This window comes from Ovis aries, chromosome 17 (genome assembly GCF_016772045.2).
Source record: "Ovis aries strain OAR_USU_Benz2616 breed Rambouillet chromosome 17, ARS-UI_Ramb_v3.0, whole genome shotgun sequence".
Taxonomy (NCBI): domain Eukaryota; kingdom Metazoa; phylum Chordata; class Mammalia; order Artiodactyla; family Bovidae; genus Ovis; species Ovis aries.
In genome coordinates, this window is record NC_056070.1 from 14,439,604 (window position 1) to 14,466,022 (window position 26,419).

Consider the following 26,419-nt stretch of genomic DNA (forward strand, 5'->3'; position numbering starts at 1 on the left):
AAATATTTTTTTAAGTTTAAATTTAAAATGTTTTTCTACTAAATCAAATCTAAATTTTCACTATATTTAAGGAGGAAAAGTGATATAAACAAACTCCACAAACAATATAAAAATCCTAGTCTAAACAGTACCCAATCGACTACAGATAAGAAGTCAAACTAATCTGAATTCCACTTTCTGTTTCACTTCGGTTAAGTTCAGAAAACACACTCTTATAAAAGATCCCTATTTCTAATTGATCGATTTTCCCAGCCACCTTTACAAAGAATTGCAGGATGAAAGTCGCCAACAAGAAGAGAGATAAACACCACAGGCCAAGTTATTAGCAATGTACAAACTTTTATGTTTTTCTATTACTCTATAGATCCATAAGTTTTCTCAACATAAGAACGATTCTCTTGATCTGGCCAAGATACTCAAGATGCATGGGCCTAAGATTTTAAAACATCAAATGTGGCAGGCATTAGCAGCTCCCCAAACCTGTTTACCGTGCCTCCCAGGACACAACACTATACTATCAGTTACCCACTCCTATGCAGTAAGTTACACTACGTGACAGAGTGCTGGCCAATCACAGTGGGGACACTGTCAGTTCTGACCCATGAAAAACTCCCTGGGCAATCCCCAGTTTTCTCTCCTGATGGAAAGGACGTAACAGGACTCTAAGGTCCTAAGACATGGCAGGTGTAAGATGGAAATACCCTGATTTAGATGGATGATCACCTGCAAAACACCCTCAGTGAACTATCAGGTCAGAAAAAATATAATTCTATTGGATTCAGTCACTGAAATTTGTAGACTGCCCATTACCTCACTTTAACTGAAACATCTATTAAGCACAGAGTATATCTGTTATCTCTTACCATAGCCTGAAGATCTACTTGGGGATTCCAATCTGAGTCATACAAAATCACAACATCAGCAGTAGCAAGATTGATGCCAAGACCACCAGCTCGTGTGCTTAACATAAAAACAAACTTTGTGCTGTTTGGTTCATTGTATGCATTGATGGACTCCTAATGACATAAAATAAAAGTTAGAAAAGTATTTTATCTGATAATTTTGTAATCTCCCCTCCCCAGATTTTACTCACTTGTCTCTCATCATGGGGTGTCTGTCCATCCAACCTACAGTACTCATAATTCCTCCACATGCAATAATCTTCCAAAATATCCAATACCCTGGTCATCTGACTGAAGATCAGTACTCGCGAACCTGTTGGCAAATGTAACAGACCATTGTCAGAAGCTTCAGAAGTAAAAAAAAAATTTATTTAAATTTACAACTAACCAAAACCAAGACTAACCAATTACCCCTTAATTCCAGGTAATGTAGTTACAAGGATAAAACTACACATTGTTTATTATTTAAGTCAGTCACTCCCCACATTTTTCCCATCAAGGCACAAACAGAAACGGGTAGTATTTATAAAACACACTAAGGTAAACAAGAAAGGCTATCTGCCTCTGGCCTGGGAAATCTTGCCATCCCAAAGACATCTTTATATCCCACATACTTAAAAATAACCCTCCACCACAACCACCCTTCCCTGTACAAGGCCCAGGCATCCCTTGACACACACCCAGTACCCTGACTTCACACAAGTTCTGAAGACCCACTCCAGATGGAAGGACCATCCAGGTGTGTCTAACACCTGCACCATCATCCTTCATTTAGGCCACAATGCAAATTTCCAATGCTTCCATTTCTTTAGCCAGCTGCACAATGCCTTCAGTAGGATATAAGATGACTAGTGGATCACTTTGGAAAATAATTATTAAACTGCCTTGTCTCAGAATCTGAGGCTGATACTCTGCTCGTGTTCCACATTCTCATGCCCTAAATGCGCAAGGATGCTCAGGAGTCTCCTAGCAAGTTCTTGCCACCCTTCCCGGCACACTTACTCAACTTTCAAGGAAAGCATTTTAGAAAATACATTTCCCAAGAAAGGTATAAAAAGAAAACAAATTCACTGACAACTCTAACAATGTTTTCAACAGTCAATATCCTAAAACAGAGTCATCTACTGGTACAATTATCATTCTTATCAAAATATACAGAGAAACACAAATGGAGAAATTTGAAGCCTGTGTACTTCATTTTATAGAATGAATAATTTGTTCATGAAATGCCTTGGTGTCTGGGATATGGTTCAGGAGTCTGAAAGGAGGAAATAGGAACAGTACAGATGAAGACAAGCTTTGCCACTAGCTGATAGTTGCTGAAGTTGGCTTTATGCTAAACTCGCTCTACACTCATGTACTTTAAACAAATCTGTACACACACACATTTTCATACAAAAAGTCAGCATATTATGAATAAAACTGTTTTGGGTCCATGCATATAATGTTTAATTAAATTAAAAATACACATAAATAACTGAAGACCACCAGCCTGAACACACCACCACTGTCTATTAAATATTAAAGGCTCTGTGAACTGTCTACGAGTGGGAAGGGCACTCTTGGCATATTATAACCAAAAAAATGGTATTTCTAGGAAAGTGTACAGAAAATGAGAATTTTCCCTCAAAATCCGGTGAGTTTGACTGCCCTAACCACAGCTTGCTTTCTAAAAAATTTGAGGCTTAAAACTAGGAGGATGGCAGGGTGGGGTGTGAGGCTCAGATTAACGGATAGGAGTGTTTCAATGTCCCAAACTTCAACTTTACAAAGTGCCAATGCAGGGGAGCTCCCTCACTTTAACATCAGAATCTTAGAAGTTTCCACTACTTCTCCGTTTGATACCAGTAACAGAGGTACCTTGTTCTTTTAATTTAGGGAGCAGTTTGTCTAACACCACCATTTTGCCACTGTTGGTAACCAGATGCATGTCCGTTGTGTAAGGTGGACCCGGTTCAGCCCCATCAAAGAGATAGGGGTGGTTACAGCATTTCCGCAACTGCATCAGAATGTTCAGCAGCCGCATTTTGTCCATCTTCCCTGCAGAGTTCAGTATATCTATATCCTTCATTAATATCCGAGTATACCTAGTGAAAAGAAAAACATTTTAAAGAAAAACATTGATGGCTCAAATGTTCCTGGATGGGTCCCTGCCATTTTATATACTTAATCCCATCTCAACCCCAAAATACCCATACGAAACAACCCATCAACTTCTAATGTGCGCTTAGGAGCGTATTAACCGAACTTCTTTTTTCTTGTTTCTCTTTACTGCCTTCCCCTTCCCCACCCTCAGTGTTCTAATGTGCACCTATAACACTTGGGTTTAGAATCCCAAAAGAGTAAATTCACCTTCTTGGGATGAACTGAAACAAAACTATAATGATACAACATTTTTAAGTAATAAAGCCAAACTTTAAAAGTAAGTTTTAAACATAATTTTCCCAAAAGAAGAATGCTACTATTCCATTACTATTCAATGTGGCCAGGGCAGCTTTGGGTAAGGAGGAAACAAGAATTATGAGAGCATAGGCATGATGATGAAAACACAATTAATACAACAGCTTTAAATGTAAGTTAAAGTACATGGGCTGAGGGGAGAGAAGTGGGTAGTTAAGCTAAGGTTGGATTATGAAAAGCCTTGACTGTATACACTAAAAAGTTAAGACATTATCCTAAAGCAAAGAGTAATCTTTCCAAATACCGAAGTTTCAGAACCCTGAATCCTCTGAGGAACAACTTAAATAACCAAAGCCATCTATGCTTAACAACTCCAATTAGTAGGCACAAAATATTCAAGGCAGACCTTTCCAGCACAATTCTAATGTAAAATTCACCAATGTGGTTATAAACTAAAAAAAAAATTTGCTTTACCTCAGCACTGATTCATGTCTTAATTCTGTATTTTAGAGCCATATAAGACAAGCCGAACTCTTTGCTCCTCTATTAAGACCTTTCAAAATTTTTGAGGACATTTAGAAAGGGCTACCTTTTGCCCATTTCTTTGCCTTGTATCTTTTCTGTCCTTTTACCAACAACTCCAGCCCCTTGAAAAAATACTGATCAATGCTGAGCACTGAACTGAACATACTTGAGATGCAGTAAGAACAGAGTATCTAATTATTTCCCTCCTCTGAACACTTAAGCCAGCAGTTTCTAAGATTCATACACCCATAAAACTTTTAAAAAAGGAAAACAGAAAAAACAAAAATAACAGAAATTTACAAGGTTTTCACCTTTCTTAGTATGCTCTATTTAGGGGCTTTTAAAATAGCTATCATGTGTCATTACTGCAATTTCACAAAAGGACATTTTAATCTTGCCTAAAATAAAACATCAGCTCAAAATGGACTTATAAACTAAATAAATATAGCGTTCTGAGATAGGAGAGAGCACTTAAGTTTTCTCAGACCTCTACCATCTCCGACTTTATCAGGGACTAGCATGAGCCCATGGGCCAGTATTTATGACCCAGCAGGTTAACCACATGTCTCACGTCTGTGCCACCAGAGTTTCTTTTTTAAAAACCCACGTAGAGGACTTTACATCCATCTCTGTTAAATGCCAACTTTTGAATTCTTAAACTTCCCAAGCTGATTCTTTCATCTTTAACAAATACTTTGTATCATAAATTTGATTAGGAAGTCCTAGGTTCTACATCTGGGAAACTGTTCAGGCTGAGTGCAAACCAGCAAACTGAGTTCCTTGACAATACAAGTACAAAAGCAAAATACAAATGAAAGTTAGTAAAGAATTAAGAATTATTTCAAAAACATCTCAAAACACATACCATTCCCTTTGCATTTTGCTAAGACCCACATAGATTTTTACTTCCTTCTTTGGAGGTAAACTCTTTTCAACATCAGCCTTAATTCGACGAAGGAGGAATGGACGCAAAACCTTAAAAGAGCAGAAAGAAATGGAGATGACCTTATCGGTAACTTAAGTAATATTTCAGGATCTCAAAAGCGTCCATTAAATACACAGAAATGTGCCTTCTTGAATATCAAAAGATTCTTAGGACTTCTCCCTTCCAAATACATAATTTATTATTACAGACTTCCTAAAGAGTATGTTAAGATGACTGTTCAATATAGTAAGTAAACACTTGATACACTTGTCATAAAGTGTAAAAAACAATAGTAAATTTTAAAGATGATATTTTCAACATTCACTGCCTTTCAAATTTAAAACTATTTAAGAAAAGGCTATGTCCACATTATGTCGTCATCGTGGTTACTGTTCCCTAATTTTTCTTATGGAAGTAGACAAATATAAAGTATACACACTGTAAATATGTAGCTCAATACATTTTAATCAAGTAAACATAGCCATGTAACCATCTTCTAGATAAACAGAACATCCCATAAGTCCTTCTCTAACCTTCCCAGGATCCCACATATTCCCAAAGGTAAGCAATATTCAGTTTTTAATGTCATACATCAGTTTTGATGGTTTTTAACTTTATTTATATACAAAGATTCATAGTATATGCCCAATTTATATCGGTTTCTTTTACACAATATTATATTTGTGAGACATTCCCTGTTGTATATAGGTAATTAATTTTCATAAAATAATTGTAAGACAGCTATAAAGCAAAAGATATCCTTTTATTTTTATCTTCCTTTGTTCTATTTATCACTAGCTTATAAAAATGTGATCAAACAACAAAAGTTGATGAGAAAAACAATAAGCAACACTCGAATATCATCACATAAGGAAGCTTAGTGGAGCCCAAACAAAAGCTGGCACCAACTGCCAGCCATGTGAGCAAGGACCTTCAGCCCCCCTGGCCCTCTTCCAGAACTATCCATGTACATGCAGCTGGGTAAATCCAGCAAAGAACTCACTCAGCCAACTCATAAATTTGGGGGTTATTAAAAATATACACAAGTTAGGCTTTGGTGTCGGATTTTTTTGCAACTAAAGAAAACTCATTTAAAGAATTCTCTCATGCCCAAGTACACCATGTGATTGTGAACACACTCTTTCATTACAAGACACAGGAGCTATGGTGGGAATCTCAGGACAGCTCGGCGAGGCAGCTATTGGACCTGTACCCCGATTTGAGAAGCATCTTCATGCTGCTAGCTAAATAAAATAAACAAATGCCAAAACCGGTATTCTGTTGTGCTTTACCTACATGTACCTATCTATTTATGAAGCAAAGTCTACACATACATACCCCACAACCCTCTGAACAAGTAAATCTAAATTGAGTGCTCACATGCTTAAATGCCATCTAAAATGAAACAAGGTGTCTAGGAGACCATTATCTTCAAATATGTACAAAATACAATTTCAGTACACAGAATTTTCGAGAACCTTAAAATTAATTTATATACAAATATCTGAACACTCAAAAGTTTTTCAATTTTTCCCCTTAATCAAATATGCACTTTGAGCCAGGCATTACGCTAAGGATACAAAGGCAAATGTAAGACACATCCTGCCTTTGTGCTTACAATCCCAAGGGAAAGCGTTCGTAAGGGGGTCATTTCAGTAGCCTGTGCAAAGTCCCACAATGTTAGAATGTTGGATTATTAAAGACAGGCTAGAGAGGAGTCTCTAGGCTGGCATCGGCCTGGGTACTCATGGAGAAGGTGACATTGCCACCGAGTCTTGGCTGAAGTATTATTCATAAAGGCAAGAAAGAGAATACTAGATGTGGAAGAAAAGATGAGCAAAGACACTGAAATGAGCACAGTGGTTACAGAAAACTGACAGTGGGTCAGCAATTTTAGCAAAGTAAAGCTTGACTAAGAAGTGAGACAGAAGTTGGAGAACACTATTAACAGAAACATTAACTCTTTGGAGAAGGAGAGATTCTGTCCCACAGGACATGTTTCTAGGGCCTTGAAACATTTCTGACTGTCACAAATGAGGGCATACTACTGGCATAGAGTGAGCAGAAGTGTCCAGGATGCTGCTACTGAACAAGAAAACCACCTTCCCCATCCTCCAGAAACTGCACCAACATGTCAACACAAGTTGAGAAACCCTGAGTTAGGTCATGAAAGGCCTTGTATGTCATGCTTACATGCTCTATCCTGCTGGTCAGGGTATTATAACCTGGGGTCTGTTAGAGAAGTTTCTGTCTTCCTACCAACTTTCACTTGTGAATCTTCACAGGAAGGAACAAAGCTGCATTTCACAGTAAAAACATCAACTCTGTTCACACTGCACTATTAGCAGTTGCTTGTACACAATCAATTGATTTAAGAACAACAGATGGACCTTTAGCCTTTTGGAAGCAAATCTCTTAGATTCTCCTATGGCAGGTAAACAGAACTAAAGCTTCCGAAACTTGTTCATATTTAAGTTCTTAGGCAACTCTTCTTTCCCCCACTGTATGTTAACCCTAAGGGATTAATTAATTAATTCACTAAGTTAGAATTTCACCCTAGGCTCTAAGACTAAAACTGCCATACATTACCACCTCCTCGCATCGTTAGAATAAGTACTAAAGTGGGCAGATTCAAACAGATTTGACTCTAAAGCCACTGTGCTTTTTGTTAACAGAAAAATAATTTTACTAATCTGTATCATTTTTCCCATTAGAAACATGCTTTTTTAACCCTACTCCAAAATACTTACCATATGAAGCCTCTCAACTAGCTTTTGATCCCCAAGGCAATTATTTGTATCAAACCAGGAATCGAAGTCCTAGATTAACAAACAAAAAATACATTAAGATTAACTTTATGTGTGTTCAGTCGCTAAGGCATGTCCAACTCTTTGCGATCCCATGGTCGGCAGCACGCCAAGCCTCCTGGCCTTCACTACCTCCCAGTTTGCTCAAATTCACAGCCATAACAGTAACTGCAAATACCTTATTATGCTAGGTTATATAGCATATAATAACTTCTAAATTAATTTAATATTTGAACTGTGAACTGCAAAAATCATTTAGTTCCTTTTAATGTGTTATTGTTAGCAATTCATTTTAGAATCATGTATTTCCTAAACATCAGGATGACAAGTTTCAAAGTGAAAAGAAAATAATTGGAGACAGTTTTGTAGATATGAAAATCAATATTCCTGAAAAAAAAATATGCTTCAGTTTCAGAAAATCTTAAGTTAAAACCACTTTACAGTTTGCTAAGACCACTCATATACCTTAAACACAAGGTTTCTAGAGCAATGTCAATTTTCGTTAAACTTACTAAAAGTAAAATTGAGAATACTGACATTTCATTAGTATTTGGGTAGGATTTGAAAAGGACAGTTTCCCTAGCTTTACCTCTTTAGCATGTTTATTATATACAGCTGGCCCCTGAACAACACAGAGGTTAGGAGCACCAACACTCCATGCAACTGAAAATCCACATGTAACTTATGGTCGGCTTAACCACTGCATATCATGCAGAACTTAGTATTTACTACTGAAAAAAAATCTGTGCATGTGGACCCACCCACTTCTATTGTTCAAGCATTAAAAACAGAACTAAAGTAGCTAGCTGACACTGATTAAATTGCCTTTCAGTAATACAATCTTCTCAAAAAAACTTTAAAACGTAAAAATAATAAAATCTACTCTTAAAATGATCCTTACATAATACACCCAATCAAAATTAACACCTTTTGGGAACTTATTTGAATAAGCTCTTCAAAGCCATACACACACACACACACACACACACACACACACACACACTCCAGAAATGGGAGCAAAGGTTCAAAAATGAAGTCGAGCCTGACAGAAAACCAAAATTACTAATTGCACAGACTGTTGACATAATGTACATTTTGCTAAATACAACCAAGAGTTCAATTAATTAACCATTTCTATCACCACAAATAACCTATCAAAGGTAAGGATTAGTCTCTATGCTTGTTAGACCATAGAAAATATGGCTAGACAGACGTCACCAAATTTGAAGGCCATCCTGGGAAGAGGCCATCCTGGGGACTTAAAACTCAGGCAACAGAAGTCCCCAAATTCCCTTGGGGAATAACCTGAGCACCACCTTAAGAACTTAAGCAGTCCACCTAGAGCAGTGTCACACCAACGTGACCACCCAATAAGAATGTGAATTTATGACATTCCAGAGAGAACAAGCCATGACTTCAAAAATGAGACTGAAATCAAAGGCACAAAAGTAAATTCTCAGGATGCAAACGAAACTTGGTAGGTTACAGGCAGCTAACTACCTAGAAGTGTGAAAAGTGACGATTATCTCAAGCAGTACGAAAAGGTAGGCCAAATCCTTTAATTTTTCTGGTTTTACCGAGATAAACTGACAGCTCTGGATGAGGTTTGAAGTGTACAGCGCAATGACAATGTTTAAAAAAATCCATCATTTAATACAGATATCCCATTTTTGATAAACAGAAAAAATATTGTGAAGAGAACTTCAGGATTTACTGTTATTTACTTTTAGTCATTATTTACTCTTAACAATCTTCATATCCAACATGCAGCAGTGTTACATTTATCATGCTGCACATCTTAAATACTTAATAATCTTGTAAGTGGAAGATAAATAAGTACAATAAACTCTGCACCCTTTAACTGCCTTCATCCAGTTCTGCTTCTCCCCTGGTTCCCACCTCTGGTAACCGAAATTCTCATCTCTTTCTATATAAGTTTGTATGTTTCTTGAAGCAGGCCAGTTCTATTACAAAAATATTAAGTATCGAAAAACTACTCCAACCAGAAAATAGTAAGAAGTACTTACATCAGCTGAATTAAAGACATCTGGTAACAAAAAATTAAGAAGTGACCAAAGTTCATGCAAGTTGTTTTGAAGAGGTGTTCCAGTTAATAATAGTCGATTTGTAGTCTTGAATTCCCTCACTATTTCTGACAACTGAAAGAACCAAATTCATCATTAGAATGAATAGTCTGCATATGGATCAAATTCTAAATGAAGGCACACATGATTTTCAAATCTAAATATCAAATTACCTTGGATTTTTCATTTTTGATCCTGTGAGCTTCATCAATAACTAAGTACCTCCAATTAAATTTTTTGAAAACAGACTTCTCTTTAATAAGCATTTCATAAGAAGTTACACATACATCCCATTCTCCTGGTAATAAAACATCTCTGACAAAAGCAGCCTGTTTAACAAAAGAAAAAAAATTATATCATGCAGAAATAAACTATACATTAAATTTATTGATAACAAGAGCATAGGCGGGGGGCAGGAGGGGGGGCGGAATACTAAAAAAGAATTAAGAGTTACCTATAGTACACAAGCAGCTACAACTAGCTCAAAGTAACTTCATTAATCCTATGTCACAGCCATGTAATAAATAACTGACAAAATTATTTGGTGCAAAAGTTGATAGACGAATTCTTAAAATGTCTTCTTTCCACAATTCCACTAAGTGTTGAAATTTTTTGGACACAGGTTTAGAAAAGGATAAAGAGTTTTCTGACATAAAGATAGATAAGGACTAAAGACTAGTTTGCAGTAAGCATTTTCATTCATTTTAAGTTTACAGATCTTTTAAGACATTGCTATGAATTTTCTCATTTTACAGGTGAAGAAACTAAAGCAAAGACTGGTTAAACCACTGGGTTTCAGGATTCTGAAACTTAAAATACCCGAAGTAGCTAAAAAGGGAGAAAAGAAATCTAGAGTCATACTGATAGCGGAATGAAGGGAAAACAAAACTTAATACACAGTCCTTCAATACAGTATGAGTCCATTTTTTAATCCAAATTTTATATTCTTCATAGTGACAATTATTTCCATTGTTGGTGGTGCTATTTTAGTCGCTAAGTTGCCTGATTTTGTGACTCCATGGACTGTAACCCACAAGGCTCCTCTGTCCACAGGATCTCCAAGGCAAGAATATGGAGTGGGTTGCCATTTCCTTCTCCAGGGCATCTTCCTGACTCAAGGATCAACCCATGTCTCCTGCATAGACAGGCAGATTCTTTACCACTGTGCCACTAGGGAAGCCCTCATTATTTCCATTTCCTCTCCCCAAAAGGATGTATCAACTGATCAATATTTTAACTTATTTTGATAGATATGATACCAACTTGTCAAGTTACTATTTACATTTCTACTACTTACATTATTATGAAGAAATTGCTCTAGAATGGGCATAAAGCCTTCAATTTTATAACCACCCCCTAAAAGCAGGCGGAACAAACTATATTCTTATAGCTTTCTACAGTCTACAATTCCTTTTTCCCCAGTATGAATCTTAGCCATCAAGATAATATTCCACTTACAAATTACTAATATTTATGAAGACCAGGCTTATTATTGGGACCCTTTCTCTTCTTTTATCCCTCCTCTAGTTATCCCCTTTCCCCAAACCTAAATTCAAATTCTTTTAATATCAACAATGTAACAAAATATGAGAAACTTACCCTCTGTTCTTTATCGCCTATTAAACAAACAGACCTAAGTGTTGGTACCCATCTCTTGAATTCACTCATCCAGTTGTGTAACGTAGACTTAGGCACCAAAACCATGTGAGGACCAGGAATGTTTCGATAGTGTTTCATGTACCCAAGAAGAGAAATTGTTTGAAGCGTCTTTCCCAGGCCCTGAAAGAGACAATAACCACAACGCTATGAAGCACGGAACAAAACAGACTCCCATATTTATTATTTCCTGACTGGTACAGAAACATTTAAAAGAAAAGCTGTATATACGCCTAACAAATAGCAGAAACTTGACCTGTGTCAAGTGGACAATGTTACGGCATTTAACCTTCACCAGTCTGTGAAGGATGTACCATTACCAACCCCCCAAAGCTCAGATATAAGCTTTCCCAGGGTCACCCAGCAGAGCTAGAACCAGAACCAATTTCTTCTGACTCCATTACTTTCTCCAAGCAATTGTCTTAGCACCGTAGCTATACAGAAACTTAGAACATTCACTATATAACTAGTAAATAGTAAACAAGATACAATGTTTTACAAGATAGAACGGTACAAGGTGCCATCACAGAGAAAATATTTACTGATGAGGTCCAACTAATCCCCCGTGTCTCAGAGAAGTGGGGGGAGTGAGGGGAGATGGCCAAATCATATTAGAAAAGTCAACCAAAGGCATGCTTCTCAAAACGTAGTATTTTAAAGTTTATTACACTTTCATAGATAATAATTCCTCACAACTGAAGTATAGATATAGATTCCACTTAGGCAACTAAAGTGAGCTCATTATTAGTCTGACACAGGATTAGCTTGCTAACAGTCTACAGTATAATCAATAAACTATATCTTACAAGTCTTAACTTTTATAAACCTAAATGGTATACAAGGTTTTAAATTATAAAACGTGGACTTCTACAAAAGCTATCAAACACATACCATTTCATCTGCAAGGATACCATTGATGCCATTCTCATACAAAGAAATGAGCCAATTTAATCCTCGGACTTGATAATCTCTCAGTTTACCCCATTTGACATCTAAGAACAAAAGAAAAATGACATGCACATTTTAAAGACAAGAATACAGGTGGGCAGCCCCTCCTTCATTTGACACTCAGAGGTTTAACTTGGGCCTATACACGTTTATTTTGACTGTGCCTTCTTCATTAGATTTTAAGAACGGGAATGTGGCAAGTTCCAAGTCAGGAAAGGTAGCTGCTGTGGTGTGGAGTAGAGAAGGAGCAGATGGATATGGAAGACAAGAAACACGACGGAAGGGGGAAGGCATCTGAGGCCCCCAGCCGCTCAGTCCTTATGTTACCATGTATCGGTTCTAGAGACTCTCCGGCCTATTTCCTTTCTCAAAGTCAGCGCAAGTGTTTCTAACCAAGAGTTTTCACCTTCCCTGATGACCAAAACAGAGGTTTGCTGGGGCCTGTGTTTTTCTCTTAACAAAGGGGAAATAAATAAAAATTATTAATAAAAGATTGTTTTTCCTTTACCCTTCCTTACTTTGCTTTTCCAAGAGATCCTACAAAAAGAAATGGTATCTTTCAGGGTTTACATTTCCCATCCCAGAATAATTACTAAGTATATGGATCACAAATAACCCAACTTAAAAAAAAAATACATGTATATTCTATATTCCATCCCTTTTGAAAACACTGCTCTGAGACGAAATGTTAGTCAACACTAGGAAAACTGGTTACACTGTAAGAATGTGAGAAAGAGTCAACTCAAATACTTCAAATTTCCTTTCTCTCTGCACCACAAATCTGGCTCTGGCCTCTAGCTTCATAATAAGAAGTGAAAACTGGGTACTCTGTAGCCAACAGAAAAAAAAAAATCTGGAGATACGCACTTTAACCAGACTAATGCATTTCTAACCAGATCCTACCCTCCTTGAAGTTTAGTCTGCTAAGAGTTCAAGATGACAGTTAATTATTAAAACATCCAATCCAAATTATAAACCCTGTACTACTATAAATTTTTCTTTTGCTCACAACCACTATGATCGTACAAACTTGTCATCAAGTGAGAAAGAGAAAGATCAGGGAAAAAAAATTACTGGGCTCAGTAAAAAAACTGTGCCACCAGACAACCAAGATTATACATGCACGCATGCTACGTCGCTTCAGTCATATCCGACTCTGCAACTTCACGGACTGCAGCCTGACATGGCTACATGGACTGTCCTCTGTCCATGGGACTCTCCAGGCAAGAATACCAGAGTGGTTGCCATGACCTCCTCCAGGGGATCTCCTGACCCAGGGATCGAACCCATGGGTCAGTCTCTAGCACTGGCAGGCAGACTCTTTACCACTAATGCCACTTGGGAAACCCAAGATTATACATAAGTAAAACCTAAACCTGGTTAACCATGTTTTCTTTTGGAAAACCATTTATAAACTTTAAAACAAAGACAAAATCAGGAGATGAGTAACAAAAAGTCTTTAATAACTACCTTTTCCTACACATCTTTCTTCTCTAGGGCAAATATATGGCAAATTCCATTCCCATTTTTACATATACATTCAGGAAACATCAAGCACAATGGTGATTTATGCCCTTTTGAAATACAGCATCACTATCATAATGATATACTATCACTTCTAGCCAAAAAAGTATCTGAAGTTCATTTCACAATCAATAAATTTCAAAGATTACTTAAAATTCCCTTTATAAATTATAGCCAAGAAAAACCCCAACATTAACCAAAGGCTACAAGTGGATGTTTTAAAGATTAAGTAATTAAATATATATAACATACATGATGGAGAGTCTTCAAACCGAGTGCAAACATTGGTTGCTTTGGAGCTTTCTGTTAATAATTCTTCATCTTCTTCTTGCTCTGTTCTTCGGTGTCGATAGCTGCCAAGTGTAAAATAAAATCAAGCCATCTGAGTCTTGGCTTTAATTACCAGCTTTCAACATAGTAGTCAAGAGGCTGACCAATATTTCACAGTATCTTAAGAGGCATGTAAATTAAGACTATAGAGTAATACCTTAGGTTAACCAGAACCTGATAAACATAAATGTGATAATCTAATTTCAATGAAGTATGCAGTAAGAAAAACCTCATAGTTTATATTTTAATGTGAAGTATTTTGCTCCCACTCCAAAAATAGTTCCCCCAGAAATCACATTTTAAAAACTACAACTTTCACCAAAAGCTACAGAATTTGCAGAACAGAGACTTAGGGCTTAAGGCAATGACTCTTTAACTAGAGATTCATCAGAATTACTTGAAGCTTTTTAAATATACATGCCCAGATTTTACATCCCAACCGAGTCACATACAGTCTCTTAAAAACTAATTTTTTGTAGGTATAATATTGCCAGATTTCTTAATCTCTAAAGGACTCAGGTTAGTAAAACTACTTACTCCCCAGTTTTCAAGTTTCCACTTATACCTATATACTTTCAACAAATACTTTCATTTAAATTAGAAAACAGTAGATTATATTCCACTCTTGTGATCTCTATATCTAAATTATTGCTTGATTTCTATTAAAACAACATGCTTTGTGGGAAAGATAATCAGCCTTCCCAGAAAGAGAAACATTCCTCAGAAATGAAAGTGAAGGCAATAAAAATCCAAGGATTTTTATTTTTTAGTAGTTTTTTATTTTTTCATATTTATCTGGCCGCACCGGATCTTGGCTGTGGCATGTAGGATCTCTGATCTTTGCTGTGACACGCAAACTCTTAGTGTGGCATATGGGATCTAGTTTCCTGACCAGGAGTGGACCCCAGGCCCTCTGTACCAGGGGTGTGGAGTCTTGGCCACTGGACTACCTGGGAAGTCCCTTCTTGCTGGTCATATGTGTTTACTTCTTGTGTTTCTCTGCATTCCAATCTTACGAAAACTTAATTCAAAAATCTACCCCTCAACCCCAAGTTACTCTCCATAAACCAAGAGAGAAACTTAACTTTGCTCTTTTTTTTAAAAATAAAATCTCCTTCATAATATACTATCAAGATGACTGATTATTATGGTTGTTAAACTAAAGATAAAAGTTGGCATATGCTTTGTTACTTCAATTAATGGTTACTTTCAAGCAACGAGGTTGCCCTAAATTCATTATTACTAACTAAACATCTTAGTTAGGGCTTCCCTCATGGCTCAGTTGGTAAAGAATACGCCTGCAATGCAGGAGACCCAGGTTCAAGTCCTAGGTTGGGAAGATCCCCTGGAGAAGGAAATGGCAACCCTCTCCAGCATTCTTGCCTGGAAAACCCTATGGACAGAAAGGAGCCTGGCAGGCTACAGTTCATACGATCCCAAGAGTAGGACACAACTTAGCAACTAAACCACCACCAAACATCTTAAGTTATCCAACCAGCACAAATTCTAAGAAAGAATCTATAAATTCAACATGTAAGAATTACTTTACAAATTTTGCACCACCACCTAACAATGGCATCATACAACTTGACATTTCCTTTTATATAAAGAAACTAAGTTTATAACAAAAATTTTAAGTAGACTACCATGACATAAATCATCATACTATCTATAAACAAGCACAGACTTCAGATAACAGCAGTACTCTCAATCCACGTATGTGGTTTAGGAGACTAGAGAATGCCCCAAGTCAGATCTAAGTTCAAAGTCAGATTATTCTAATTCCTTCTATTATGATATTAAGTAGGCCACTTAACCTTTGCGTTTGTTTCCACTCCAAGGAGAAGGTAACATCTGAATTCGACACTCAATCTATATAAAAATAAAGCATTATGCCTATTTTTATTTATTTATACATGTATGGCTATATCCTGCCAAGCCAACTGGGCCAAATAAGTAACAGCACTATAACTTTTTTTAATAAAATGATTTTGTGCTTCTAATGAAGACTATCTAAAATAAGTCTGGTTCAGCTGTTAAGTATCAACTATTACTCACTCGCCAACTGATAGCAAGTTCTGTTTCTCATCCTTTTTTATTCGTGGGCGCCCTGGTTTCATCTTCAAAGGTGAGGTTGGAGTCTTCTGAGCAGCAGGCTGAATGAAATGTGCAAACAGTTCTGTCTGCTTTAATAAATACTCAAACCTATTTGCCCGGTCAGTTTGCTGGAAGAAATATGAAAACACATTTTATCAAAGTATCAATACAAAATCAGAAATCAAAATTTCAACGTCTCCATACAACAATCTCAGCAATAAAAAGGACCTCCTGCTACATGCAACAACATAGATGAGATTCAAAAGTATGATACTATGTGAAAGCAAGCAAGCATGCAACTACACACTATACGACCCAAATTCCAAACAGTGATTTTCTACATGAAATTCTACGTAGTGATTTCTCAGAAAGGGGAGCTGAAGTGTCAGGGATGAGAGCAGGAGCAAATGTCCGGGGGATGACAGAACTGTTCTACATTGTGACTGTACGGTGTCTAAACGGCCTCAACTCTTTGCCAAAACTCACTGAATTAAAAACATAAAACTACTGTGTGTCAGTGATACTTGAATGTAGTTGAAAAAATATCAAATAAAAAAATAAAGACACTGCAATACAGGTATACTTATTCAGAAGAGGGAAAAATGTTGTGACAAATTTTAAAAAGCTATCAGGCTTGAAAAACATCTATTAAGTTCATGAAATATTCATTAACCCTATGTAGTTCTTAATACCATTTCTTATTTTTATATCTAACATCTGCGGCTTTGAGTGTTTCCTATTATCACACAAAAAGAACAGAAGACCAAAAAAACTTAAGACCTTGAAATCAAGTTCTTATAAAAATGAACAATAGAAATCTACAGCCTTTAGACAACAGATTTTTTACAGACACATCAATACTTTGATTTTAAATAAGGAGAAACAAGAAGACAAGAGTTCAATAAACAGAGAAGCCTGTTACTCAGTATCTCTACCCATAAATGCTTAAAATGTCAACTTTACAATGAATCACAAAACATTTTACCTAGCAAACACCAGAGGTAGTCTAATGTGCTTTTTAAATGAAAACATAATTTCTAAACATCACACCAGTGTAAAACAGAAGCCCAATTTGACACTGAAGGCACACGGTGACCACACCTCTCTAGTGCTCAAGATCCTTTAATGGTTCTAGATGTCAAACTGTGGTTCATGATCCATTAGATCAGAAATATCCAAAATCTTTGTTATCTTCTACAAGGTCAAGTCTGAGACTACTACCTTAAAGAACGAAGTATAAACTTCACGGAAGCGCTACAGAAGATTTCATAATTTCCAAAATTCTCTCACTGATTCTCTCACTGACTTACCTATGAATAGGATCTAACAGATGATAAGGAGTCTGCTCAGAAGAAAACTGCTTGTCAAGGTCATAATTTTGAAAAAGGAAATTAAAGCAGGAGACTGAAAAATTTGTAGGAAGTGAGAAAAAAATTGCAATAAAGGGAGCTGTGGAGATGAGAAGCATTGTAAAGAACCACTGAAAACCTCCATTATATAATCAGATCAGTGTCATAGACTTTACAAAAACACAGATCAGAAAGAAGCTAGATCGTGAGAAACGAGCCAAATGAAGATGCCAATGAAATAATTCATGTAACGGAAGAATAATGAACTAGAGTGGCGGGTAAAAGATAAAAAAAAAATTTATGAAGTTAAATCTGCCAAGACTATGACACACTGTTATAAACAGCTTGGGTATTTATTAAGAAAATTTTTCATTCATTGAGAGAACACTAAATAACTGTGTGGGAAACAGATAATGAATTCAACTTCGGATACTCCTAAATAAGACTTACCAAAGGGATTTAAATGTTCAACAAGCAAATGAAAATACAATGATTGGAGGCATCTGAGCTAGAGATAAATATTCAGAAGAACTCATTTAAAAGTGGCAGATGAAAACCAGTGACAAGGCTAACTGTCCAAGAACAAATATTCAAAATGTAATGAAGGACAAATGAATAATCAAATAAATAAGGTATCATCAAAGCAAAAAGGTCTCTCAAGGCAAGAAAAAAATTTGTGGAGTGGCCAATGGGGTCAAATACAAGTATGAATAAGGAGAGTGAAACTAAAACTAAGCCAAAGAATTGTCCATTAAGGTTACTAGTACATCACTTCTCAGCCTTTTGGCTAAGATCAAGTAGAGAATCACTAATATAGTGTTAATGACAGAATCTAAGTTGTGAAGGTTTAGAAGAATGAATGGGAAAAGTAAAAATGGAAAAACATCTTTTCTTCAAATAAGAGTGACAGCAAAGAAAGGTGACAGGATAGTTACAGATGTACACAAAATGTATATATACAAAGCACAATAGAAATCATATAGAGTAATACATCACTTATACTTTACATATTACAATATATATTATGCACATTATATATGTGTATACAGATACATATATGCAAACTTTCAGGACTTTGAAGCCATTTTAGAAATTTCAGAAATATTTGCTGATATTGATGAGAAAGTCAAAGAACAAGGGGAAAGTAATACTTGTTAAAATCAGTATTCTATGTGCCAGATACTATTCTGGATGCTGAAGACAGAGACTAAGACACTGTTTCCACTCTTAAGGAGGATACTGTATTGTGCAGTGATGATATTCTTACACTTTTACTTTTTAAGATTTAAAAAAAATTAAGTAAGTTTAATCTATATAAAGCACACAGAACAAGGCCCAGTACATACTATTCATTCACTGTTAGTCATTATTATTTAATCTAAACTTAAATTCAAAGCTTTTTGTAGGTACTGGTTAACTCATGGTAAAATAAAAGATTCCCAAGAGGATGTGAAATGTGAGCTGGATCTTTTGCAAGTATAATATTCATATTCTCTTTGGTAGGGCAAGAAATATTACTATATATTTTTGTATTATATATTGTATGCATATGTGCATGAGAGCGTGCTCAGTTGCTTCAGTCATGTCAGACTCTGCAACCCTGTGGTCTGTCGGCTCCTCTGTCCATGAGATTCTCCAGGCAAGATCACCAGAGTGGGTTGCCATGCTCTCTTCCAGGGGATGTTCCCTAATCAGCAATCGAATCTGTGTCTCCTGCATTGCAGATAGATTCTTTACCCACTGAACCACCTGGGAAGCTCATTATATATTGTATATGTTATTATAAATTATACATGCATTACTCGCTTTATAAACAGAGTACAATGCTAGACAGATGCAGAATAAACACATCTTGAATAGTTATTTCTCTGGTCTTTCAACTCATCTCACTCCCAATGCTAAATCTAAAAAGGAGTATTAATATAATCCACATATTTACCTATTACGTGAATTCATGAAATACATCTGCATTTGCTTTAATCAAGTAAGTCGAGTAAGATTAAAAAAAGTTACAGTACTCCATGTTACACGTATTAGATATCTGTGCCTCAACTTTAGTAAATTTAATCACCTAATAAAAAGCTATTATGACTCTATTCATATACCTAGAACATACCATTTTTTCTTCATAGGTGGGATCTGGTTCTTGGATTTCTTTTTGCTTTCCAGGAGATGCATTGTCAAATACTTCCTGGTAAGAGGGAAAAACCACGGTTTGTTCTTCAAGAATACTCAACATATCATTATTACACTGATTTCAGCCCAAAACACATTCAAAGTAATACAGTCCTGTCCTGAACTTCCTAGATACCTAAATGGCTGCCATCCTATCTGATAGGAAACCTTGACGCAAAATACGACAATAATAACAATTCACTTAACCCTAATACATAAACCTCATGCCCACCGCCAAGATTAAAGCACAAGGTTATTATCTCCAACGTCCTAGAACAAAAATACTTAAATCTGTTTTCTTTTCTAATCAAAAATTATAAAGCCAAATTGAACAATATAAACTGTGAAGTTTTAATAAAACTGCAGTATCTACTGTATCTACTGTAGTACTACCCAAATGTATACCTGGGAAGTCACAGTCACCCTGATTTCCATCTTCTAAAACATTAAAAAAATTCATCATGCACCCTAAAGTGAATACTTTAACTACAGTTTTATTCCTTGATAATCAAGGTAATCAACTGATAATCAACTGATAATAAATGTGCTATTTTTACAAATTTATTCACCCTGACATTCAGAAAATCACAAAAACCAAAAAAACAGCACCAACTTCACTGCAAAGTTCGCTCATCCATTAAAAGAACACAAGAACAGCTGGTGAGAAGTACAATTTTCATTAAACATGTAGTGATCTGTGGTGCTACATACTGTAACAAAGTTCAGTTCAGCTCAGTTCAGTCGCTCAGTCACGTCCAACTCTTTGCGACCCCACGAACTGCAGCACGCCAGGCCTCCCTATCCATCACCAATTCCCAGAGTTCACTCAGACTCACGTCCATCGAGTCAGTGATGCCATCCAGCCATCTTATCCTCTGTCGTCCCCTTCTCCTCCTGTCCCCAATCCCTCCCAGAATCAGAGTCTTTTCCAGTGAGTCAACTTTTCGCCATGAGGTGGCCAAGGTACTGGAGTTTCAGCTTTAGCATCATTCCTTCCAAAGAAATCCCACTGCTGATCTCCTTCAGAATGGACTGGTTAAATCTCTTACCTATGATTAAAAAGCTGAGGGGATGGGCCTGGTACAGCACTAATATAAGAGATCAAATGACCCAGATTCAAGTCTATCTTCAGTGCTAAGACCTTTACAAACTTGTATAACCTTAAGCTCATCACAATCTCTGGTCTCCAGAGTAAAAGTGACAAAGCCACCTACCTAGAATTCACAAAATGGTACTGGGATACCATGAAAAGCCGAATATATCCTAAAAAGAGTCAAGATGTGCTTTCCAATAGCAGTCATTAATTTCTTTCACAGTCTTAACTAAAACAGGCAAAAGATTTGGGTTTAGGACTCTTAAGGTCATATGGCTATTGGTATATAGTGTACCTACCTATCAGTCCAGGTAGGTATGAGAAATGAGAATGAACCAAGACAGGCCCCATTCAGGTTGCCAAAAAGATCATACTAATTAAAAAATGTGACTGCTCCCATGACCTACCAATACCAAGCAAAAAAAAAAAAGAAATAACCTAATACATAGGAAAGCTAACTAATGTTCCTAGGAAAGTGGGCTTTGTCAGAAAATAAATGATTTTGGAAAAATGCAGCTTAAAAACAAACAAACAAAAAACCATACTATAATATGAAGGAAAAAAACAAAAACTAGTCAGTGAAAAGACTGGTAAAAGATAAAATCACTGATGTTACTATCCTGAGAAAAGGAAAAATAATGAAGCCATTTTTCAATAAATGAAATTGTTAAACAACACATTTTTGGTAAAAATATGACAGGGAAAGATATTCGGGGAAGGGTCAGCTTCAGAGCCAGATGTGGGTTCTATCACAGATTCTACTTACAAGAAGACTCAATTTCCCCATCTGGCAAAAATACTACTGACAGTCAGCTGGTACTTGTTACAACATTACTGTTCATAGTTAAACTCTAATTCCACTTCACCTTAAAAACAGCAACTGAAAGGCAAAACATTTAGTTTAGGCTTTAAATTATTCCGCTTTCTGATATTTCCTTAACACTTCTAGTGAGACTGAGACTTTGGCTGCTACTCCAAAATTCGAATGATAGCCTCTTTTGAGAGGCTGACAACAGTGGACAGCAATTTGCAAAGAAGCGCGGTTCGTGCTCAGTCGCTTCAGCTTTGTCTGACTCTGCCACCTCGCCAGGCTCTTTGTAGCGCGCCAGGCTCTTCCGTCCATGGGATTCTTCAGGCAAGAACACTGGAGTGGGTTGCCATGCCTCCCCTCCAGGGGATCTTCCCAACCCAGGGATCGAACCCGCGTCTCTTTTGTCTCTTGCACTGGCAGGCGGGTTCTTTACCGCTAGCGCCACCTGGGAAGCCCTGAGAACTGCGTATTTAACACAACTGCTTTCAGTGTCAAACTTTCAAAGCCCCTTAAACAAGGAAGCGGGAATCCAAGTTAACCCTAGCAATTCAAAACAATCATTTAAAACCTAAAGAAAAAGAAAACAAGCAACACTGACATGAACTGAAAACAAATTTCAAGTCGCTGAAAGCTATAGAATACCAGAGGTCCTATTCCACCAAAACCCACCCTTACCTTTAAAGTTCTTTCAAAAACTAATAACACGTTACCTCACCCTAGATAAGGCCGCTAGTTACACAGAGTAGGACTCCACTGAACTGACTTATGACCTAGTACAGCACCCAAATAAAACTACTGAGCCAAATGCTCTATGGTAAACTGCCCTGCCATTTCCTTATCGTGTTAATTCTGCAGCAACATTCCCTTTCAGAGCAGTATTACCTTTGCTCAATCTATCCAAGGATGGAAAAATTCCAGAAATCTCTGGGTTGCGACTATAAAATATCTCAAAACAGATCGAAGGCCAAGAATAAAATTGGAAGGAGCAAGCAACACTTTGTTCCCAGACATCGCAAAACCTTGGAGCACACCCAAAAGACCCGCCTGGCAGTTCCCCAATCTCTCCACCCTCGCAGTACTGTTACCATTCCCTGACCCACCAGCCCCAGCCCAGAAGGTAGGGAGCCATAGAGAACGGTACCAATTTTCAAAATAAGGCCAAGGCCCCCAAAGAGGAAATGCGCTGGTCTGTAAGCAAACTAACCGCCCCTCACTCACTAATTCATTCATCCATCCATCCATCACTCCCCCCACAAAATGAAATGGGGGTTCAAGACAGCTGCTGCCGCCGTGGTCGCTTCCCTTCCCCACGGAACAGTGCCTGGGAGGAGCCTCCTCTCCCTCCGAGGGAGCAGCTGTGCCCCGCTTATCCCCACTGCGCCCTCGGCCATCCAGCCCTCGCCATTGTTTCTGCGAAACAGATACCGCCCCCGCAAAGAACGGGATGAAGAAAAGGAGGCCCAAGCCCTCGGATGCGCTGCTTTTAAATGCCTTCCCCACCCCGCCTGTCTACCCCCGTACCTAGAGGGAAATTTCCCTCGCCCTCTCCCCAAGTTTAGCGGAAAGTAAAATCGAGATTCAGAGATGAGCGAGGGAATTATGGGAGTCCAGCTTAAAAAAAAAAAAAAAAAGGGTAGATCTTCACTCGGCCTCAGTAATCAAGAACATGTGTCTAATAAGAGCGTTCGAGGATTTGGCAAGGTTCGCCAAAGAGACAAATAATATAAACGTGAAGTGCCAGAAATCCACTTGAGGTTGCCTGGATTGCTTACGCGCAAGGGTGAGAGCATCATTTCCGACCCAAACGGTCTGAGGCCGTGTTGGAGTGCGAAGGGGTGAAGTTTGGCTCTGCGTCTCATCACTAGTACAGAGGCGAGGGAACCAGTTCCTCCTCCCCATCCTGCCCTCTTTCCACACCACGAGCCGCCCTCACCTCCATCTCCGAGTCCGCGGGGCCGGCGCTGGCCACGGAGGGAGCCGCCTGGGCTGCGACGCCCTCGGGGCCGCCTTTGTTGCTGCTGTTGCTCCCGCTGCCGGCGGCCGAGGCTGCGGGCTTGGAAGGCGCGCTCTCGGGAGGCGGGGGTGGCGGAGGGTCGGCCGCGGACGACATGATGTTCCGTCTGCGTCACCCGCTGCTGCCAGAGGCCGGGTCCGGCAGGGAGGAGGAGGAGGAGGCCTAGGCCTGGGTGGCTGCGTCGCAACGAGCAGATGGAGAAGCGAGAGGACTACCCGAAAGCCCCCTGCGCCGCGGCTCGGCGACGAGCCCAAACCAGGCCCAGCAACCTCCCCCTCTGGTCGCCCTCCTCTTCCGCGGGGCTCCGGGTTCGACCGGCGCTTTACCCCACGGCGGGAATCACGTCGACGAGAGTGGGCGGGGCCACTCGGGTCACTGAGGTCAGGGAAGGCGGGCTGATTCACAGGAGGGCGGAGGGTTGAGGGAAAAAGAAAGGAAAGCAAAGGAGGGACAGAGACTGGGAACTGGCTTAGCTGCCTCCTCTTCTTCCTCTGGTAGATATCATCTATCTCGCCAGCACTCAGTTCTACTACCTACGCCACCGACTATCAACACTCGCGAGATTGATAGTTGGCTACATGACTGGGCTCCGAGTGCGCATGCGCATTCTCCCCTCTTTGCCCTGGGCCACGCCTCCTTCGAGGCCCCAGAGAGCTCTTGGGTAAGGAATGGGCGGGGCCTCGAGGGAGAGATTGGAGACGTAGGTTTGTCCGTCGGCTTCCCGGCATGACGCGAGCGCTGTCTTCCAGGCGTTCTTAACGGCTCAGGGTCCACCGGCGCCTGGTCTGCTCTGCTTGGCAGGGATCTGCGGCACTCCCAGAAAACTTGCCCAGGTTTTGCGCCGCCTACTGCAGTATAGAGGCCTGTGCAGGCCTTAACACTTTCGCTGCCGCCGCTCATAGGTGTGACGCCAATGTGTTGAAGATGGTTTAGTTATCCCAGTTGACGTCTCTTAGGTTTTGTTGTCTAAACAAAAGGGCCCGTTGGTGTAATATTTTTTTGTCTACACGTTAGCTATAAGAATCATTTCTAAATTCCTTCTACTTCTCTTACAGAGTTAAACGATATTTTCTCTGAATTTACGTGCTAAACATAAGCAAACTGCCCATCACCATGTGAATGAGAGTCATAGATAAGAGTCATAGATAATCGGTAGATAAGAGAGGCCATGGGCTGTATCTTTTGCTCAACCACTAAATATTAAAATGTACAGACTGCTGTGCATTTCTTTCTCCTTAAGAAATACTTCGAATAATTTCCAGTGGTTACGCCTTCCACTGTCCTCAACATAGCCTGTGGGTCTTGCGCACGGATCTGCTGCAGGTTATCAAGAACATCGTGTTCTACTCAATAGAAAATCGTACTGCTGTGAATTGTTATCTGCCCTGCACAGGCTCTTATCCATCTTTGTATCCCCATATCCAGTATTCTATCAGTATGTATTGAATAGCGGAGACACACTTTTCAAGAGTTAAGATTTGAGCAAACTGTTGATTATGTTGAATTTCAAATAGAAGAGCTCTCCTTTGAATCTGTAGCCTGCAAACTTTTAACTGATCAAATGATAATTTTTAAGTTGAGATCTGGAAAAATGCCCCCCAGCCCATTAGAAATACTGTTTGTGAGACTATAAGGAACCATCTAAGGATATATGAACAGAAAAATACACAAATGATGTTTGTTGTGGTCTTCACCTGTTACTGCAAAAAGCCAGCAGTAGTGAGTCCAACATAGAAAGTGTGATTTTAAAGCTGTTGTACACCCACACAGTGAACTATTATTTATCTTCAACAACCATTAATGTAGAAGAGTGTTTATTATATAGTGTTAACTGAAAAAACTTAAGTTGAAAAACATGAATGAAACATTGTAAGGATAATCATAAAAGTATTGAAAGTGATTGTTGTTGGTATATATTTCCTAATTCTTTTTAGGTTGTATTTTTATTTTTTTCTAAAGTGAATCTGTGTGTTACTATATCAAGAAACTTATTTTTTATATTTAAAAAACACTTTTACCAGAAAAGATGATGTGGAAGTAAAAATGTCTAGGGTAACAGACACTGACATACAGACACTGAACAAATACTTATGAACAGATATTTAATATTGACATTAAGAAGAAAGCATATAACATTTAGTATTCAGAGTATTTCTTCACTCTACAGGTACATATCTTGGATCTTGGTTTAGAAACCCTAAAAATATACTGAATATGTAAATTGATGAAGGCTGACAATTTAAGAAAAACAAGTAGCAAGACAATAAAATTACCTCTAAAATGACACCTGTCTTTCTTAACATAGACATTTATACTATGAGTGAGTTTCTCATGTGAGCATATGAAAGCTGTATGAGAATCCTGTGGAGGTAATTATGGAGGAAAGATACTTAAAAGAAAGGAGGAAGAGGAAACAGAATTTTTGAATCCAGTAATCTAACCACAGGGACAGAAAAACATTTTGAGCAAGGTCTAGGAGCAGGGAGGAAGGAAGCGAGGAGCTACAGAAAAGACAATGTTTGAAAACTGAGGTATAGGGACATTAACTGAGTGGCAGACAGTAGTGCCCATTAAGTGGCCAAAGGACAAAGGTCTATTGTTCTTCAAATGCTGACAGGCTAAAACTTCCAGCTTCCAGCTGGTTCTGAAATTGATAGCATTATATAAGATTAGTGTAGTTAGAGTAGGTTGGAGAGTCAGGCAAGTCTGGAATTTCATGTAGGTATGAGAACTTAATATTTGTGTGAATTCAGGCAAATTACTTAACTTCTTTGAAGTC

General features: G+C 38.2%; 1 protein-coding gene across 2 annotated transcripts in view; it reads right to left on the minus strand.

Moving 5' to 3' along the window:
- Positions 1 to 23,956, minus strand: part of SMARCA5 (SWI/SNF related, matrix associated, actin dependent regulator of chromatin, subfamily a, member 5) — a 35,718-nt gene extending 11,762 nt beyond the window's left edge. For both annotated transcript variants that reach the window (XM_004017225.6, XM_060400631.1), the window contains exons 1-13: positions 23,560 to 23,956; positions 19,664 to 19,738; positions 16,160 to 16,326; positions 14,024 to 14,124; positions 12,191 to 12,291; positions 11,243 to 11,422; positions 9,817 to 9,972; positions 9,587 to 9,718; positions 7,503 to 7,571; positions 4,693 to 4,802; positions 2,763 to 2,989; positions 1,094 to 1,215; positions 864 to 1,016 (exon numbers count right to left, since the gene is read on the minus strand). In XM_004017225.6, the coding sequence (XP_004017274.2) occupies positions 864 to 1,016; positions 1,094 to 1,215; positions 2,763 to 2,989; positions 4,693 to 4,802; positions 7,503 to 7,571; positions 9,587 to 9,718; positions 9,817 to 9,972; positions 11,243 to 11,422; positions 12,191 to 12,291; positions 14,024 to 14,124; positions 16,160 to 16,326; positions 19,664 to 19,738; positions 23,560 to 23,736 (1,770 nt within the window). In that variant the 5' untranslated portion in view covers positions 23,737 to 23,956. The remainder of the gene's footprint in view (positions 1 to 863; positions 1,017 to 1,093; positions 1,216 to 2,762; positions 2,990 to 4,692; positions 4,803 to 7,502; positions 7,572 to 9,586; positions 9,719 to 9,816; positions 9,973 to 11,242; positions 11,423 to 12,190; positions 12,292 to 14,023; positions 14,125 to 16,159; positions 16,327 to 19,663; positions 19,739 to 23,559) is intronic.
- Positions 23,957 to 26,419: the final 2,463 nt, after the last annotated feature.